Genomic DNA, 18,281 nt, shown 5'->3' on the forward strand with positions numbered 1-18,281 from the left:
CACTGGGAACAATGGTCCATTGCTTTTTAGTAATTGGTAAATAGTATATTTTTGTCTAGTTTAATTAGAAATTAGAAAGAGAAATAAAATATGTTTCATATATACAAAACATTCTACTTAATAAAGTATATGCATAAAATTATACACTGGGTAAGAAGCAAAATTAAAAAGAAAACAGCTTATAATATTCCTGATTAATAAGAGTTCCTAAATATAAAAACAACAAATGGAAATGCTTTGCCATTTAAAAAAATTAGCACATTATACAACTTTTACATACTTCAGAGGAAATAAAGACCTTGTGACACTGTTCTGAGGAATCTTTACATTTATAAAAATCGAAGGCCTAATTTTGCAAATACAACTTTCAAGCTGTATGAGCAAATTTAACTTACATGAAAGGCACAGGATGACATCACGTTGAAGAACGTATCTGTAAATTTCATAAAATCTAGTCACAAGTCACTAGAAATTTCATAAGGAATCTCAGAACTGTTTTTAACATGATGTTCTGATTCAAACCGAGAACTGGAGAGTCTTTATATCACAAGTACAAATTCAAGAGTGAAGAAGATTGAGAGAGAACAGTTTCTTATTTGAATGCTACCTGCTTTATGCAGTGTTGGTTACAAAGTTCTCAGAGCAGATAATTAAAATTAAAATTCTCTTGAACTTGAATTGTTTTCGATTTTCAACAGCTTATCTACTATATATTTTTTTAGTTTTTAAAAAATGCATTTTCACATTACTACAATTTTAAAGAGTCAATCGTGGAAAGAAATGTTAAAGTCCTGCTCTAATAGCTTCCTACATTGGAATACAGGAATACAGGAAGTGCTTTCAACAGAAAGTTACATAGTTCTACAGGACAACCTGTCTAAAGGACTTGCAAGGGACCAGTACAGGGACTAGGTCTCTTTGGATCAGGCAAAAGCAGAGGCAAATGAAGAAATGGGCTTTTTGTTTTAAAGTGACATATAAAAAAAATTCCCTCATGAAAATGAAGACTTGCTTGCACTGAAGATTTAGTGCTATTGAGGAGAACTGAGGCACAATGAAACTAAGTGCACAAAGGGAAAATATCTGAACTGAAGCCGTTTTCTATGTAATTGAAACCCTTCACCATTAGATATGCCTCATGACAGAGCCGGAGATGTACTTTTTCAGATTAAAGAACATTACCAACACCAGGGATGAGCCCGTCAAAATCTGCGTCTCCTGGTTAGCGTTTGTGGGGTGGGGGCGGAGGAGGGGGGAGGGACACTAAAACAGTGTTGCAACTAAAACTTCTGATTTAAAAAATCGCTCATAATTTTGATTTTTCATGAAAGTGCTGGCTCTTTGCTAAAGTGAAATTAACTTCAAACCAAAAGCATGTTCTTAAAGCTCTGGAGAACTGTTAACAGTGATGATGTAAGTTTCTCATTTCCCAAACAAGCTCTACCACAGACACATCTTTTCTTCATTTATGTCAGGATTAGACGCTCTTTCCACAGAATTTCAAGCATTCTGGTACAAGGTTGAGGATGACGCTTCAAAGAACAACTCTTCTAATGGTGACTAGGTAAAAACAGTAATGCTGCAATCAGAAATAACGCTGTCTTGGATTGTAATTGCTCGTTTATCCTATTCATCATGACTCTAGCAACGCATGCCATCTACACACTTGCTGTCCCTTCGACTCTTTCATTTCAGTCCAGTGATTGAGCTCCTCTTCTCCAGAGCTGTTCAGACCTAAAGAAATCCAGCCTATCATCTCTTTCCTTTTCATGCTGCGTTTGTTATACACAGACAGTATGAGTGTCACATCAGACAGCTGAAATAGGGCCACTTGAAAGACAAATGTTTCCTTGTATACTGGATTGGGCTGCCCTCTGCGGATGGATGTCTTGCATTTGGACATTTCTTGACCCATGGAATTCAGGAGAGTTAATTTAACATACGTATCTAAGGGAAAAAACAACATACCACAAATATCATTTGAAACAAACTCAAAATACCTTTCTTGTGACATCTGCTGAGAACATAAAGTATTTATACTTTATAAGGATATGGTGTATACCATGTTTAATGGAAATTCAACTGATTCTATTTTGATGTAGTTGCTTATTAAATGTGGCAAGTACAGAGAATGCTAGGCAGGCAGAAAATCTTTTGTGGGTCATAATATCTTAACCTCACTATTTCTATGTTATAGTTAGAATTTAAAGGTATACCTCATAATCCTTCCTCCACCCTCCCACCCCCCACTCCCCCCGCCCCGCCTTGACCTCCCACTTCCACCCCTGCCCAACCCCATCCCCATTTAGCTTCACTAAGCAGGACGTCATAGCATTAATAAACACTTAGCAAGCTCAATTAGCCACAACACTGTAAAGCATTCCACTGTGCTTTCAGAGAATAAGAATAAACAAACAAATAGAAATGAAGGCAGATGGTAAAGAAAAAAGAAGACAAGAATGCAAAGATGACATCAAAACTGCTTAGGATGAAATGTTAAAAAAATCTCTGCATGGATGTGGTTTTTAAATATATTTTAAAAACATTTAAAAGGGCCAAAATGAAGCCAAATGCATTACGGGTTCAAAGTTTAGCAAATCAAGTAAAACTTTCTCCTGGTTTCATGCAAGAGTACATTTAATGTGCTTTTTGGATAGTTAAAATAAATACTATAGGGATTCTTTTTTGGCATAATAGAACGTGAAATTTAAAGTATGGTATTCTTAACTATTTTCATGAATTAGAAAAAAAAACTGATGTGATGTTTCGTGTACAAAGTGAAATGTAACAGTTCATTGCCTGGTTATTTGGGAGATAAACCCTCTCTTCAAACAACTGTGTCGTCAGGTTCATGAGACTCATGCAAATGACCTTCAGCATGGTAATCCATCATGTGTACTTCATATCAAAATTTCAATTCATTTTAATGAAAATTGCAATATTTCTCATGAAATATCTATTGTATGAATCAAAATACAACGAATGAAAAATAAAACCTTTAATTTAAAAAGTTTTGCTTATTTTATACATGCTCTGAATACCATCATCCATAATCAGAGATAAATTCTAAGTTAGTTTTATTGAAAGTACCACAGATAATAAATGTGCATTTTGTTTTGGAAACCAACATGGTGGACAGCTTCACTGCTGGCAAGTTTCAGGGTATTTTGTTTTTGCATGAAAAGACAACATCCAATTAGCCTCTACAGGAACTCACCTCGGATTATATAAACCTGTCCACCTATCAAGTGTTTTAGACAACAGAACAGTCCATCTGACAACAGGGGGTGGAAAGCAGTAAAAGAAATAATGACCAGATGTCAATTGTTGGGTGAAAGAGGGTCAAAGGTTAGAATTAAAGAGGAAACACTGTTCACTGGGGTGGAAGAACACAAAACTTCAGCATTTTAATTCAGGTAGAGGGCTGAACAAAAGGGTTGCTGGGTAAATTTCATGGAATGAGAATTTTTAAGGTCATTGTGTAATCTTAAACAAAAATTACACTGTTTTAAAGGGGGATATCTTTATAATGATATCTTCTTGGTCTAAAGCACATTGAACATAGAATCATGCAAATTATCAGACTATAAAAGACTGAACAGAAGTCATTATAGAATTATCATTATGCTAAGTTCTGAAGTCTATCCATGCAATATTAAATATTTCAAATACTTCTATTACTTTCAATGTAATATAAAATTAAGGTAAACAAAATAAAATAGAACTATCAAAACTTTTGCTCTTGGATGTTCCCATGTTTCTTTGGATTATTCAGTCCATAACACAGTTCAAGGCCTACATCCGGGTATATATAAAGGGTCACCATCTTATATAATGTATACAGTATAAGACAAACTGATACATTTTGCTTTATACAGACTCCACCTCTTACAATTAATTTTAATGTTGCCATATTTACCTACTAGCGGCTTCCCAGCTAACACCATTAACCACCCTGATATTGAAGCTCTAATTCTAAAATAGAATTGTTCTATTTCAAATGGTTCTAACTTACCCTTACCTACTCTAAGTGGTGGATGCATTATAACTTCTCACCCTGTTTATTATCCACCCCCGCTCTCTTCGTTTCAGTTCTGTTTAGTGTTTCTCTGTTTCTATCAGAGTAGGTACAGGCGGCAAGGACACAAAGGCAAGCATATCATTCTGTTTTGCCATTTTTTGAGTCTTCCAAGCTAAGTATTTGTCAAAAAATCAAACTTAGCTAAAGCACAAATGGCAAACTGACAGCTGTGGGCCGGATGTAACCCCACATACTATTTTGTTTATCTGTTACAGTGTTCCAAACTTTTGAATCTGAGTGTCTTGAGGCAGGATGCGTGCATGCATCTGGCACAAGCCTTGCCACGCTCCTTATCTCTCGCCTGCAAAGTCTGTTCATTGAAGTTACTGTCCCAGACCAGGCCATGTGAGTTTGCATTCTAAGTATGTATCAATAAAGATAACCCTGGTCACACTTCCAACGCTGTTTATTTTAGTAATTGCTTCCTTCCTCCCTCTGAATTGGGGGACAATAATAATTCCATCTTTCTTTTATGCACCTTCATATGACTTCAGCCTTAGATGACCCTGTGAAAGACACAATCTTCATTTCACATATGAGGAAACAGACTTAGGTGAGTTAAACTGTTACTCTTCCAAGGGTAGGGTAGAAAGAGAAATGTAATTTTGGCCTTCTGGCTTTTAATTCAGGAATAGATACATTCCATGATGTCTGTAAGAAGCAAGGTTTCCAATATTACTTAGCGAAAATCAAATATATTTTTATGACTTTTCACTTTAATTGAAAAGACAATGTTTAGGACATTGGGAGGTAAAGTTAATTTAATTCAAGGGTGGAAAAAGTTTCCCTTTCTACAATAATTATTTGATTCTTAGAGTAAAAGACGGCTTTAAGCAAGTCTGTAAGAAATCTTTAAGCAAATATAAGGTGGCCATTACTCGTTAAGATTTCATCTCAACTTTTTGGTTTAGGGCACTAACAGCTTGAATTTTAGAGAAGTATAAAGAAGCTGCTACATTCCTGCCTTATCTCTACACATATCAAAAAACAGCTATGGAGGTATATTGAGTGACAATCTCTCTGCACTCCTATAATCCACCCTCATGCCCATGAGCAGGAAGAGAGATATAAGGAGTGGGGAGTGGAAGGCATACAGACCAGAGCAGAGGTGTACCATCTCACTTTCCTTTCCTAGCGTCTAGGGGAAATATCAAACTACTCCTTATTCAGTTCGTCCTGGTCCATGGCAAAGCCATGCCATTTAAGAAAAGACTGCTGGCAGTACTGATTTATAATATTAAAGGAGGAAAATTGTGAAGATGCAGTTTCTTCTTAAATTATCATAAGGGAGAAAAGAGAAAAAAATACAGAAGTATAAACATTAGTTCATAGTACTGCATGCAGACAGAAAACACAACATTAATCTTCAGTTGACAACAATAGCCATATATATTCCTGATCATATCTGTGGAATACTAATAACGTTAAAAAAACCCGTAACTTTTTCTAGCATTGGAAGATAATGGCTATGACAGGGATAATTTATTCGGCAGGCACTATGAAAAATTAAAAGTCTTGTCTCCTTACAATTAATATTTTGAATTTCAAATTTTTCTACTTCCCAAATGACTGGAAATAGAAAGCATGAAACAGATTAGCTGATGATTATTACACCATTTCATTTTGATCGGTTAAGACTAAATGATAGGATTGAGGCCCCTAACACTGAGAGTCCCATAAGTGCAGAAAACATAAGAATTAAAAAAAAAATTTTTTTCCACTCACTGGGTGGTCTGTTTGCTGCCAAGTTTTTGAAGTGGCTGCCTTTTATCACTTCTGCTGATAGTCTTCCAGTTGTGGCATTATAAAGCAGGCCAATGAGGATTTCTGGAACTGAGCTGTGTTCAAGGGACTGGCATGAGGAGGTACTTTCACTACAGGACATTTCTGACATGCTCATTTGGGAGTCACAGCCCTGTAATCAAGAATGAAATCATTGTAATATTTTGTAAAAAAAAAAAAAAAAGATATATTAAGAGATACATTGTAAATGCTCTTCTTATAATTAGGTAAATCACAATAAAGACAAGAACTGCAAGCCAAATTCCCAAAACACTAGATTAGAAATGTTGTTCTTAGCATATTTTATGGGAGATCTCTGGATCTCTTTTCATTACACAGCAGTCAAAGAAATAATAGGACATGAGAAGGTTTCATAAATCCCTACATATTTATATACAAATCAGAGAGGATAAATTTCTTAAACTCCTAGGTATCAATGAACTATTTTCTGAATGTGGAAAATTGTTGTTTAAAGACTTATTAACCTTAAAGACTAACACAGACTTACACTCAGTTACATTAAGTATAAATGTCTTTACTGTGTCTTTAATGATACAGATTGGTAAACTACGATTACATAAAGAAGACAAAAAGATCTGCTACTTACAAATCAATATGTAAAACACTGAGGTATACAAAGTTTAAAAGAAAAGGATGGTAAATTATTTATCATGCAAATACTAACCAAGAGAAAATTGGTGTAGATAGATTAGTATAAATCAAGATTTGCTTTAAGGCAATAACCACTACTAGAGATGAAGAGATTAACTCAGTTTGAACTTTCAATTTACCAGGAAGATAACTCCAAATTTGCATGCACTTAGTAATAGAAGCTTAAAATACAGAAAGCAGAAATTTGCCAGAACTAACCAATGGGGTTAAGTTGAGCATACTTCTTTCAGCAACTGATCAAACAGATAGACAAATAAATACAGTAAAAATGTAGAAAATCTGAATATCACAATAGGCAAAAATGACCTAATGGTAATCTGTAGAAAACCATATCCTACAACTATGAAATATACATTTTCTCAAGTATACAGTGGTATCTTTAGAAACTTAATTACAAAAATAAAGCAAAGAACAAAGAGTTTTAAATGGCAGCATTTTCAGGACAGATCTTTTAATCAGCTAGAAATCAAAACTATCTTCTAGTAAAGAGAAAAAGTGCCCTATATATTTGGAAATAGCCCATGGTAACTAAATGTTAATGAAACAAGTAAAAAGAGTAATAAAAATAGATAAACACTGGAGAGTCCAATTTAAGAAGAGAAAAGGCACAAAAAACAGGAATGAAAAAGGAGACATCACTATATATGCTATAGATTACAAAAACATAAAAGGATAGCAAAAAAAATCTTCTTCCAACAAATTTGAAATTCTGATGAAATGGACAAATTCCTAGAAAAACTACAACTAACCAAAATGCACACAAGAAGAAATAGAATATCTAAATAGTGTTACTGACAAAATTGAATTTATAATTAAAGACCTTTCCAAAACAAACAAAATACAAAACTAAAACATTTTTTAGGTAGATGGCTTCACTGGTGAATTCTAATTAGTACTGCTAATCTTATGAAAACTCTTCCAGATAGGGAAAAGAGGAAACAGTCTCCAGTTTTTACTTTAAGAATCTAGCAGGGGCGCCTGGGTGGCTCAGTCGGTTAAGCGTCCCACTTTGGCTCAGGTCATGATCTCACGGTTTGTGGGCTGGAGCCCTGCATCGGGCTCTGTGCTGACTCCCAACTCAGAGCCTGGAGCCTGTTTCAGATTCTGTGTCTCCCTCTCTCCCTGACCCTCCCCTGCTCACGCTCTCTCTCTCTCTCTCAGAAATAAATAAAACATTAAAAAAAAAAAAAAAAGAATCTAGCAAAACCTTAAAGCCAAAGCCTGACAAGGACATTATTAAAAAAAAAAATTTACAGGATTTTCTTTTTCATGAACTTTGATTCCAAACCTTAAGTAAACAATTGGCAGACTAAATCTAGCAACATACAATATCATAGTTAATAGAAAAAATTTTGAGTGTTTATTCCCCCTTTGAAATTGGGGATATGACAATAATGCCAACCATTACCATTTGTAGTTAGCATCGTAGTGGAGATTCCACTCAGTGAAGAAAGAAAAAAGAAAAGAAAAGAAAAGAAAAGAAAAGAAAAGAAAAGAAAAGAAAAGAAAAGAAAAGAAAAGAAAAAAGAAGAAAAGAAAAGAGGAAATGAAGGAAAAGGAAACAAAAGAAAAGGAAAGAAAAGCTATGGGAAAAAGATTTGGAGGGGAGGAGATAAAACTCCTTATGTGCTGATTATGTAATTATGTATACCTGAAATCTAAACAAGCCTACAGATGGGGGTGCCTGGGTGGCTCAGTCAGTTAAGCATCTGACTTCGGCTCAGGTCATGATCTCACGGTTTGTGGGTTCGAGCCCTGCATCGGGCTCTGTGCTGACTGCCAGCTCAGAGCCTGGAGCCTGTTTCAGGTTCTGTATCTCCCTCTTTCTCTGACCCTCCATTGCTCATGCTGTCTCTCTCTCTCTCTCTCAGAAATAAATAAAACATTAAAAATTTTTTTATAAATAAGTCTACAGATAAATTACAATTGCATACAAAGGTAAAAAATTGTAAATCCACACATTGCTATAAACCAACAAAAATTTGAAAATAAAATTTATTCAAAAATAGCATTTGTTAGAGCATAAGAGATAAAATACTTAGGAATGTACAAATGATATGTGAGGCCTCTACATAGAAAACTATGAATATTACTGAGGCAAACTGAGAAGTGCTACATAGATATACTACACGAATGTATTAGAAAGCCCAATTTTGTTATATTCTCTCCAGATTGATCTATAGATTAAATGGAGTAACAGTCAAAATCTCAACACGTTTCTTTGTGGAGCTTGACAAGCTAATTCCAAAGCGCTCATGGTGTATATATACAATGCAGGGTTATTCAGTCTTAAAAAAGAAGGAAATCCTGCCATTATGTGACAAACATGGCTGAACCTGGAGGACATGATTCTGAGTGAAATACGCCAGGCACAGACAGATACTGCATGTTTCCATGTATATGAGATATCTAAAACAGTCACACTCACAGAAGCAGAAAGCAGAATGCTGGTTGCTGAAGGGTGGGGGTAGGGGAATGAAGAGTTGCTGTTCAATGAGCAGAGTTACAGTTATGCAAGATGAAGAATTTCTCCAGGTTTGCTGTGCGATGTAGTGCCTACAGTTAATAATACTGTACTGTATGCTTACACATTTGTTAAAGGGTGGACATCATGTTAAATGTTCTTACCAAAATATAATGAAATGAAATGAAATAAAAACACATGGTAGAATGTCCTGTTCTACTGAGTGCTGACTATCAAAATTTATTATAAAGTTATATTATTTAAGACTAAATGACAAAAACAATGTACAATAGACTATCAGAATAGAAAGCCCACAAATTAACCTAGGCATATACAGGCACCTAATTTACGAGAGTGGAACTACAAAGCAGTGGGGAAGAGATCATCGTTTCAATGAATAGTGCTAAGATGATTGGTTATCCAACCAGAAATAAATGAAAATTAACCCCTACCTCAAAACATACTGTAAGTCAATTCTGAATCTAAATATAAAGAGGAAAATGATAGGGGTGCCTGGGTGGCTCAGTCAGTTAAGCATCTGACTCTAGATTTTGGCTCAGGTCATGATCTCAGAGTTCATGGGATTGAGCTCCATGTTGGGCTTTGCATTGACAGTGTGGAGCCTGCTTGGGATTCTCTCCCTCCCTTCCTCTCTGTCCCTTTCTATCTCAAAATACAAATAAACTAAAAAAAGCAAAATGATAAATCTATATGTTAATATAGGAGGTTATATTTATGACCTCAGGGTAGAGAAAGAACTTCCTAAAGAGGATACAAAAGCATTAATCAGAAAGCAGAAGTTTGATGAATCTGACAATGTTAAAATTAAGAATTTCTGGGGTGCCTAGGTGGCTCAGTCGGTTGCGTGTCTGAATTTGGCTCAGGTCACGATCTCGCAGTTTGTCAGTTCAAGCCCCACATCAGGCTCTGTCCTGACAGGTCAGAGCCTGAAGCCTGCTTTGGATTCTGTGTCTCCCTCTCTCTCTGCCCCTCCCCTGCTTACTTTCTGTCTCGCTCTCTCAAAAATAAATAAACATAAAAAAGCTTAAGAATTTCTAAGCTTCCGCAGAGACTTTTAGGATGGTGAAAAGGCAAACAATCAGTTGCGAGAAGAGGTCTATAACACAGAGTTAATAATTAGCTCAAATCCAGAATATGTAAAGAACACTTATAAATCAATAAGAAAATGATAACACAATATAAAAGTGAGGAGACATATCAACCAGCAATTTCACAGAATAGCCAATAAAATAAAAGAAATGTTGTTCATTAGTAATCAAGGAAATGGAAATTAAAACCATGAAGTATCAATACATGAAAAACAGGCTAAAACAAGAGTGTGGTGAGGTCATGGAGCAATGGGAACTTGCATGTTCTTCTGGCGGTAAAGTAATATGGCTTTTAAAAATGTTAACAGTACACTTAGCTTTTGACCTGGCAATATATACCCATCAGAAATATGTACCATGTTTATCAAAAGCCATATGAAAGAATGTTCGTAGCAACATTATTCACAAGGGCCCCAAACAGCAGAATGGATAAATAATCTGTGGTGACTTCATACAATATAGCAACAATACTGTACACACTATACAGCAATGAAAACTAATTATAACTACATTTACAAACATGACTTAGAGTGAAAAATGCTGAACCTAAATGGATACTTGGCTGTATAATTTCATTTATGTAAATTTCAAAGACAGCAACCACCAGCACAACAACAAAAAACCAAAAACAAAAACCAAAGAGCAGACAAAACTGAACCACAGTATTTCAAATGCATGAATAAGTGGTAAAACTATAAATCAAGCAAGAAAGTGATTAATATAAAAGTCAAAATTGTGATTAACTCTAGCGGTGCACAGAGAAGGTCTGTACCTTCTGATTGGGAAGGGCATGTGAGCCTATTTTGGGGGTACCAGTAAGGTTTTATTTTTTGACCTGGATTGCAGTTACATGGGTTGTACATTTCTGGTTTTCATACTTTTCTGACGTATGCTAGACTTCAAAAGACAAAAGCTTAATGAAAGAATTACCTAATAGTAGTATATATATAGTATAGTATATAATAAATATACAGATTAAGGTACAGTGATAAAAATAAATATTGAACTTTATTTGAAGACTCTTAAGAGAATTAACTTCACGAGTTCAAAAAAAAAGATGATAACACTATTTTCTATAATGGGCTTTTATATTTAAAATATATCAGATGTACATTTTCAGATTTAAAAAAAATCTAAAAATATTTTATACAAATCCTCAAGTCTGAGTCTACTGTTGGCTATATAAGTGATTAAGGAGAATTAATACATACCTGGGAACCGATTAACTCACTGGACTAGTATTCAGATGGATAAAATCTCATATTTTCAAATATAACTCTAAATCACAGAAGAGAAAGTCAAAGGGAATATACATCTTATATTTCTAAAAAATGGGTACACAAAACACATAGTTTGGTATGTTTTCATGACAGTTGGAGGAGAAAACATAATTTTAGTAAGTTTCAATTAGGATATATCATCACTTATGAAAATAGTGTCAAAAACATGCTCAAGCACATTTGGTGCATTTGCTACATTAGGCTATTACACTAGCAGCATCTGTTAGAATATTGTGAGATACATTTTTCATAATATAGTATTTTTCACATTAACCTACTGTCAGATAATAAGATGTGAATCTAATATTTTCTTACTAACACAGAGGTCATATTGCCAATTTTGAGCAACAAAGTGTTGTACCAAGAAAGTCCTGGGAAAGGCCTTTCTTGCTTCTAAGGAAAACAGCCAACTTCAGTCCTCACTTTACTGCTATAAAAATGTCCTTGTCTCCAAGCCCAACAAAAAAGCAAGAGTGATAAGATCGGTGGTGATCACATTCTATTTCAGTAAGCCCTGCTGAAATACAGTAGTGTTAAACACACAAAAAAACAAAAACAAAACTCCCCGCCCCCCAAACCCTCTCCCAACAATCACTAATGTCTAAAGGAATTCATTCTGAATTTATTTAGCACCTTAGAAAAAGTGCCAACCTCAAGGCCCTCCCACCGCCATCAGTGTAACGCCGATCGGGTACTGGCACAGGTGGGGCAGTACGAGATCATGGGGCACAACAGAAACCGTGTCGAGTAACTATATAAATAGACTAACTGCAGCAGAGGCAAATTAAATACAGATACTATATACCCCAGTGGCATCTTCCCTCTCACTGCTCCTCAGGGCATGCTGCTCCATTCAGTGTGTACTCAGGAATCTCTACTGTCTCTGCACACCCTGTCATTAATTCAGAATTGGGGCTTGCCCAGGTTGAAGTAACTGCAGGTGATTAACCCAAAGTCAAACAAATCCCAACCATAATTAGGTCTACTTAAAGGAATCGTCCCACAGGCTCCCCAAAGTGAAAGTATATCTTCTTTCCACCTAACATAGTTTTTTTTTAAAATTTCTTTTTCATACTTCCTCTCCTTACCCCTGAGTCCTCTGCCTTAGGGTGGAGGATTATAAGCACTTCTGTGAAAGTAGAAAAAAGTCTATTTAATTTTTCAGAGAAATAAATAAACTCTACATAGTGTTTACCATCATGTGCAGAATTAGTGCTTATTGACAGCCATTACATGTCCTTAATGGTGCTAACAGGTTAAAATTAGGTGGGGGCTTGCAAATATAGAGAAAAAAACCCATAAGAGTAAAAAAACAACATAATTCCTATTCAGGAAACGTACTGGGCTTTTTATTAATACTAAACTGATTCTACCTTACTTGTAACCACTTGCAGTATTTTTAAGGTAAAACTGCTGAGCTGAACAATGATAATTACTATAAATTTGAGTAGTTTGTTGAATTTGTTTTCAGTGTGGCTGGAATATATTCCCTAGTTTTAAATGTAATTTTCACATGAAATGCTTCCATTACACTGTTCTGAAAATGGGGTGATGAGGGCACAGAAGTGCTGATGTGTGACAAGAAGGGGGTCACCTGCTGCATTGTTTGGAGCCGGCACAGCGGTGTCATCTCCAACAGCACCTTCCCTCCTCGGGGCCCATTCCCAGCTCCCAGCCCCAGTTACTCAACTTCTATCCAGCGAGGTAAGCCAGAGGCAATTTCAGGAAAGAGAAAGCAAGAACAGCAGAACCACTCCCCAACTCGCCCCAATCCAGTGTAAAGGAGACCCATTCTGTATGCTAGTAGCGGTAAAGACACCAAGTGACTCCAAACTCACAAGTGAGCTGGGGGTGGATGGATAGCTGAAATTTCAGGGCAGTGTAGGAATCAGGATTCTTCTGGTTGGAAGTGACAGAAAATTCAACTTGAACTAGCTTAAGCAGAACAAGGGAATTTATTGGCACCTGTACACAACAGTGAGGAAGGAGGTAGCTTCAGGTACTCATTGATCTATACCTTCACCGTGGTCCCTAGGAACCTTGGTTCTCTTTATCCATTTTTCAGCTGTGTTCCTCAATTTGGCTTTATTCTCAGGTAGACACTTTCCTACCTAGTTGCCAGGTAGTTCTCAGCAGCTCTGAGTGTTGTAGGAAAGAGGAAGGCAGCATCCCAATTGTCCCAAGCAAAACTCCAGAACTTGCTAGTTAGGACCCATGAAGATTTAATTCCAGAGCTTTGGAATACAGTTACTTCATCAGGAGTACAGAGGCAGACTGGGTTCCCAAGGAAGATCTGGATACTGTGGCCACAAGAAGAAGATACGGATGCTAGGTTGTCTCTGCTTTTCCTCCACGTGGCCACCCTAAGAAGGCTGTCGCCCATATTACTGAGCAGCTGCTCATGCTGTTGCTGTTGCTCTCATTGTGACTACCTCCTCATGTTCTTTGCTGGGTTGGGTCTGCAGTCATCTGGCTTGCAAGGGCCAAGGAGGAGAAAAAGGTGGTTCAGTGAAAGGGAGTGTTACTATACTCCTGGAGCACAGCTCTGACATTCAGGTCAGACCACGGAGAGTGAGAGGAAAAGTAGGAAATTCTCACTTTCTCTTTCACATAGTTTTTCTCATATCAACACTGAAAACTTATGCATTGTGGTTTAAGATACAAGGAAAATTAATTGTGAAGCAAAACAAAATATATTTATAATATCTGATTACAACATCATGTAGGGATGATCATGCAAAATTCCTGCTCTGATTAAGATGTATACATGGGTACATACATGTATATATATATATATATATATGTACATATTATTTTTCTTGCTGCATTGAATATGAACGTATTTAATTTGGCATTCCTGTATATATGCTTGTGAGATTGGTTTATAAAGTTTATAGATTTTTCTCATGCTCTCAAATAACTCCTATGCCATATAAACTATTTCAGAGGATGCAAAGGAAAAGTACTCAACTTCTCTTTTGAGACTTGTATAATTTTGACATCAACTAGACAAGAAGAACATAAGAAATGACAAACCAATCTCACTTATAAACATATATGCAGAAATCCCAAATTAGGCATTGTTGAGTTCAGCAAAAATATATACTTATGCACATATACATATATAATCATATACATATATATACACACACATATATGTTTTTTCATCAAGTTGGTATTATTCTGAGAGTTATATGTTCAGTGAAGTTGGGTGAAGCTTGCCTCTGAAACTCAACCATCTTTTTTCTTTTTCTCTTTTATAAGAATCTTTTTGACTACTCATTGAATTTCTTAATAGTAATAACTCTTTTCATTTTTCCTGTGATCCCTAAATCACTTTTTAGAAATTTTTATTTTTCAAGAAAATTGCTCATTTCAGTAAGTTTTCACATTTGTTTTCCTAGAGTTATTCTCCTTATGATTTAAAAATTTCTGCTGAATTGGTGATTATGTCCTCCTTTTTATTTAACATATTATTTCTTTTTCTTTCCTTATCAATATCTCCAGGGGTTTATTACTACATTAGTAATTTCAAAAAAACAAATTTTGTTTCTGTTAAACTACTTTACATTTTTCTTTCAATAATTTGTTTTTTGTTTCAAACTTCTTCAGGTGGAAGAACCTGCACTCTTTTTACCCTCTTACAAATATATTTAAGGCTATCCATTTCCCTCTAATATCGTTATAGCTGCAACATACAAATTTAATAACGTTTTCATTTGCCTGATTCTGAAAATTTCTAATTCCATTATGTTTTTTCCTTTCACTCTGAGTTAATTTGTAAAGTTTTTTTGCTTGGGGGCACCTCGATGGCTTCGTTAGGTAAGCATCTTACTTGCTCTCTGTCTTGCTGTCTGTCTCTCAAAAATAAACAAACATAAAAAAAAGAAAGTTTTGGGGTGCCTGGGTGGCTCAGTTGGTTAAGCGTCCAACTTCAGCTCAGGTCGTGATCTCACGGTTCGTGGGTTGGAGCCCTGTGTTGGGCTCTGTGCTGACAGCTAGCTCAGAGCCTGGAGCCTGTTTCAGATTATGTATCTCCCTCTCTCTTTGAGCCTCCCCTGCTCTCTCTCTCTCTCAGAAATAAATAAAACATTTTAAAAAATTAAAAATAAGTTTTTTTGTATGCTTGAGTATCTAAATATATAGAGTTATGGGATGGGAGTAGTAGGAGACTGCCTCCTTTACCTCACTTTCTAATTTGCTACTTCTCAGTCATGGAGTTCTAGCTAAATGGGCCTCTTTGCTATTCCTTGGAGCATCACACATACTCTGGACTCTCAAGATTGGCTGTTCCATCTGGTTGCAATGTTCCTTCTCTAGATATGCGCATGGCTAACTCCTCATTTCTTCCAAGTCTTTGCTTACGTGTTACACTCCCAGTGAGTTTTATCCTACCTCTTATTTAAGTAGGCTTCATGCCCAGTGTAGAGCCCAATGGGAGCTTGAAGCCATGACCCTGAGATCAAGACCTGAGCTAAGATCAAGAGTCAGATGTTTAAGCAACTGAACCAACAAGGCACCCCTATCCTACCTCTTATTTAAAATTATACCTCCTTGAGACCTAAAGTGACAGTAAAAAGGCAAGAAACACACAAGCAGTAAAAATGAATATTTCTGTAAAAAGCAGTCAAGGAACTGATACACAAAATAGGACATAAAATATAATAATGTATACCTAAAACATAGGGAGGAGAGGAGAAGAGAATGTGTTCGAGCTTGAACCATCAACCTAATATAGACTGCTATTTGCAAAAGAGGTTTTATACAAACCTAAAAGCAGCTATATATCAAAAACCACTAATAAACATGCAAAGAATAAAGACAAAGAAATCCAAACATACTGCTAAAGAAAACCAGCAAAAGATGAATGAGAGAAAGACAAGAAAGGATCAGAGAAAGTCTCCAGAAACAATGACAAAACAAGTAATAAAAGAGCAATAAATATGTATCTATGAATAATTACTCTGAATGTAAATGGATTAAATACACCAATTAAAAGACACAGGGAGTCAAACAAACAAACGAAAACAAGACCCATCTATATGCTGCCTGCAATAGACTTATTTTAGACCTAAAGACACCTGCAGATTGAAAGTGAGGGGATGGAGAAACATCTATCATGCAAATAGATATCAAAAGAAAGAACAGCAATAGTTATATTGTATAAACTAGACTTTAAAACAAAGACTATAACAAGGGCACCATATAATCATAATGGGGACAATCCAACAAAAAGATATGACAACTGTAAATATTATGCACCAAACATGAAAGCACCCAAATATATAAAAAAATTAACAATAAACATAAAGGGACTAATTGATCATTATACAGTAATAGGGGACTTTAACACTTCATTTACATCAATGGACACATCATCCAAACAGTAAATAAATAAGAAAACAACGGACACACTGGACCAGGGACCGAACAGATATATTCAGAACATTCCATCTTGTAACAGTAGAATACACATTCTTTTCAAGTATACACGGAACATTCTCCAGAATATATCACATATTAGGTCAAAAAAGAGGCCTCAATGAATACAAAAAGACTGAAGTCCTACTATGCACTTTTTCTGACCACAATGCTTTGAAACTAGAAGTTACCACAAGAAAAACATCTGCAAAGACCACAAATAGATGGAGGTTAAACAACATGTTACTAAACAATGAATGGGTCAACCAGGAAATCAAAGAAGAGATTAAAAAAAATACATGGAAACAAATGAAAATGAAAACACAATGGGCCCAAACCTTTTAGATGCAGCAAAAGTGGTCCTTAGAGGGAAGTACACAGCAACACAGGGCTACCTCAAGAAGCAAGGAAAAAAATCTCAAACAAAATAAAACAAAACAAAAACCCAAGCTAGCCTTATACCTAAAGGAGCTAGAAAAAGAAAAACTAACAAAGCCTAAAGCTAGTAGAAAGAAGGAAATAATAAAGATTAGAGCAGAAATAAATGATATAGAAACTAAAAACAAAAACAAAACAAACAGATCATTGAAACCAGGAACTGATTCTTTGAAAAAATAAACAAAATTGACAAACCTCTAGCCAAGCTTATCAAAAAGAAAAGAGAAAGGATCCCAATAAATAAAATCACAAATGAGAGAAGAGAAATAACAACCAACACCACAGAAATACAAACAATTATATGAAAATATTATGAAAAACTATATGCTAACAAATCAGACTGACTAGAAGAAATAAATTCCTAGAAACATATAAACTACCAAAACAGAAATGGGAAGAAATAGAAAATTTGAACCGACAAATAACCAGCAAAGAAATTGAATCAGTAACCAAAAAACTCCCAACAAACAAAACCCCAGGACCAGATTGCTTCACAGGCGAATCCTACCAAACACTGAGAGAAGAGTTAATACCTATTCTCAAACTATTCTATAAAACAAAAAAAGAAGGAAAACTTCCAAATTCACTCCATAAGGCCAGCATTACCATGATACCAACAGCAAATAAAGACATAACTAAAAAGGAGAACTACAGGCCAGTCTCCTGGATGAACACAGATGCAAAAATTCTCAAGAAAATACTAGCAAATGGAATCCAATAATGTATTAAAAAATTTATTCACCACAAACAAGTGGGATTTGTTCCTGGATTGCAAGAATATTTGCAAAAGAAACAACATGACAATCACATTAAAAAAGAAAGGAAAAAACCCATATGATCATTCAAATATATGCAGAAAAAGCATTTGACAAAGCATAGCATCCGTTCATGATAAAAACACTCAACAAAGTAGATTTACAGGGAACATATCTCAAAATAATAAAGGCCATCTATGAAAACAGTCACAGCTAATATCACTCTCAATGGGGAAAAACGGAGAACTTTTCCTCTATGGTCAGGAGCAAGAAAGGATG

The 18,281-nt window shown here is 35.5% G+C and overlaps 1 protein-coding gene across 3 annotated transcripts in view; it reads right to left on the minus strand.

Annotated features, from left to right (window-relative positions):
* Positions 1-1,633: 1,633 nt before the first annotated feature.
* The window catches only part of SYT14 (synaptotagmin 14), a 138,964-nt gene continuing 122,316 nt past the window's right edge, over positions 1,634-18,281 (minus strand). For 2 of the 3 annotated variants that reach the window (XM_039230118.1, XM_039230116.1), the window contains 2 exons: positions 5,807-5,996; positions 1,634-1,947 (listed from right to left, as the gene is read on the minus strand). In XM_039230118.1, the coding sequence (XP_039086049.1) occupies positions 1,634-1,947; positions 5,807-5,996 (504 nt within the window). Of the gene's footprint in view, positions 1,948-3,217; positions 3,275-5,806; positions 5,997-18,281 lie in introns of all 3 variants that reach the window. The other variant, XM_039230117.1, reaches the window with a different exon arrangement.

This window comes from Hyaena hyaena, unplaced genomic scaffold (assembly GCF_003009895.1).
Source record: "Hyaena hyaena isolate Hyena2069 unplaced genomic scaffold, ASM300989v1 scaffold_43, whole genome shotgun sequence".
Classification (NCBI taxonomy): Eukaryota; Metazoa; Chordata; class Mammalia; order Carnivora; family Hyaenidae; genus Hyaena; species Hyaena hyaena.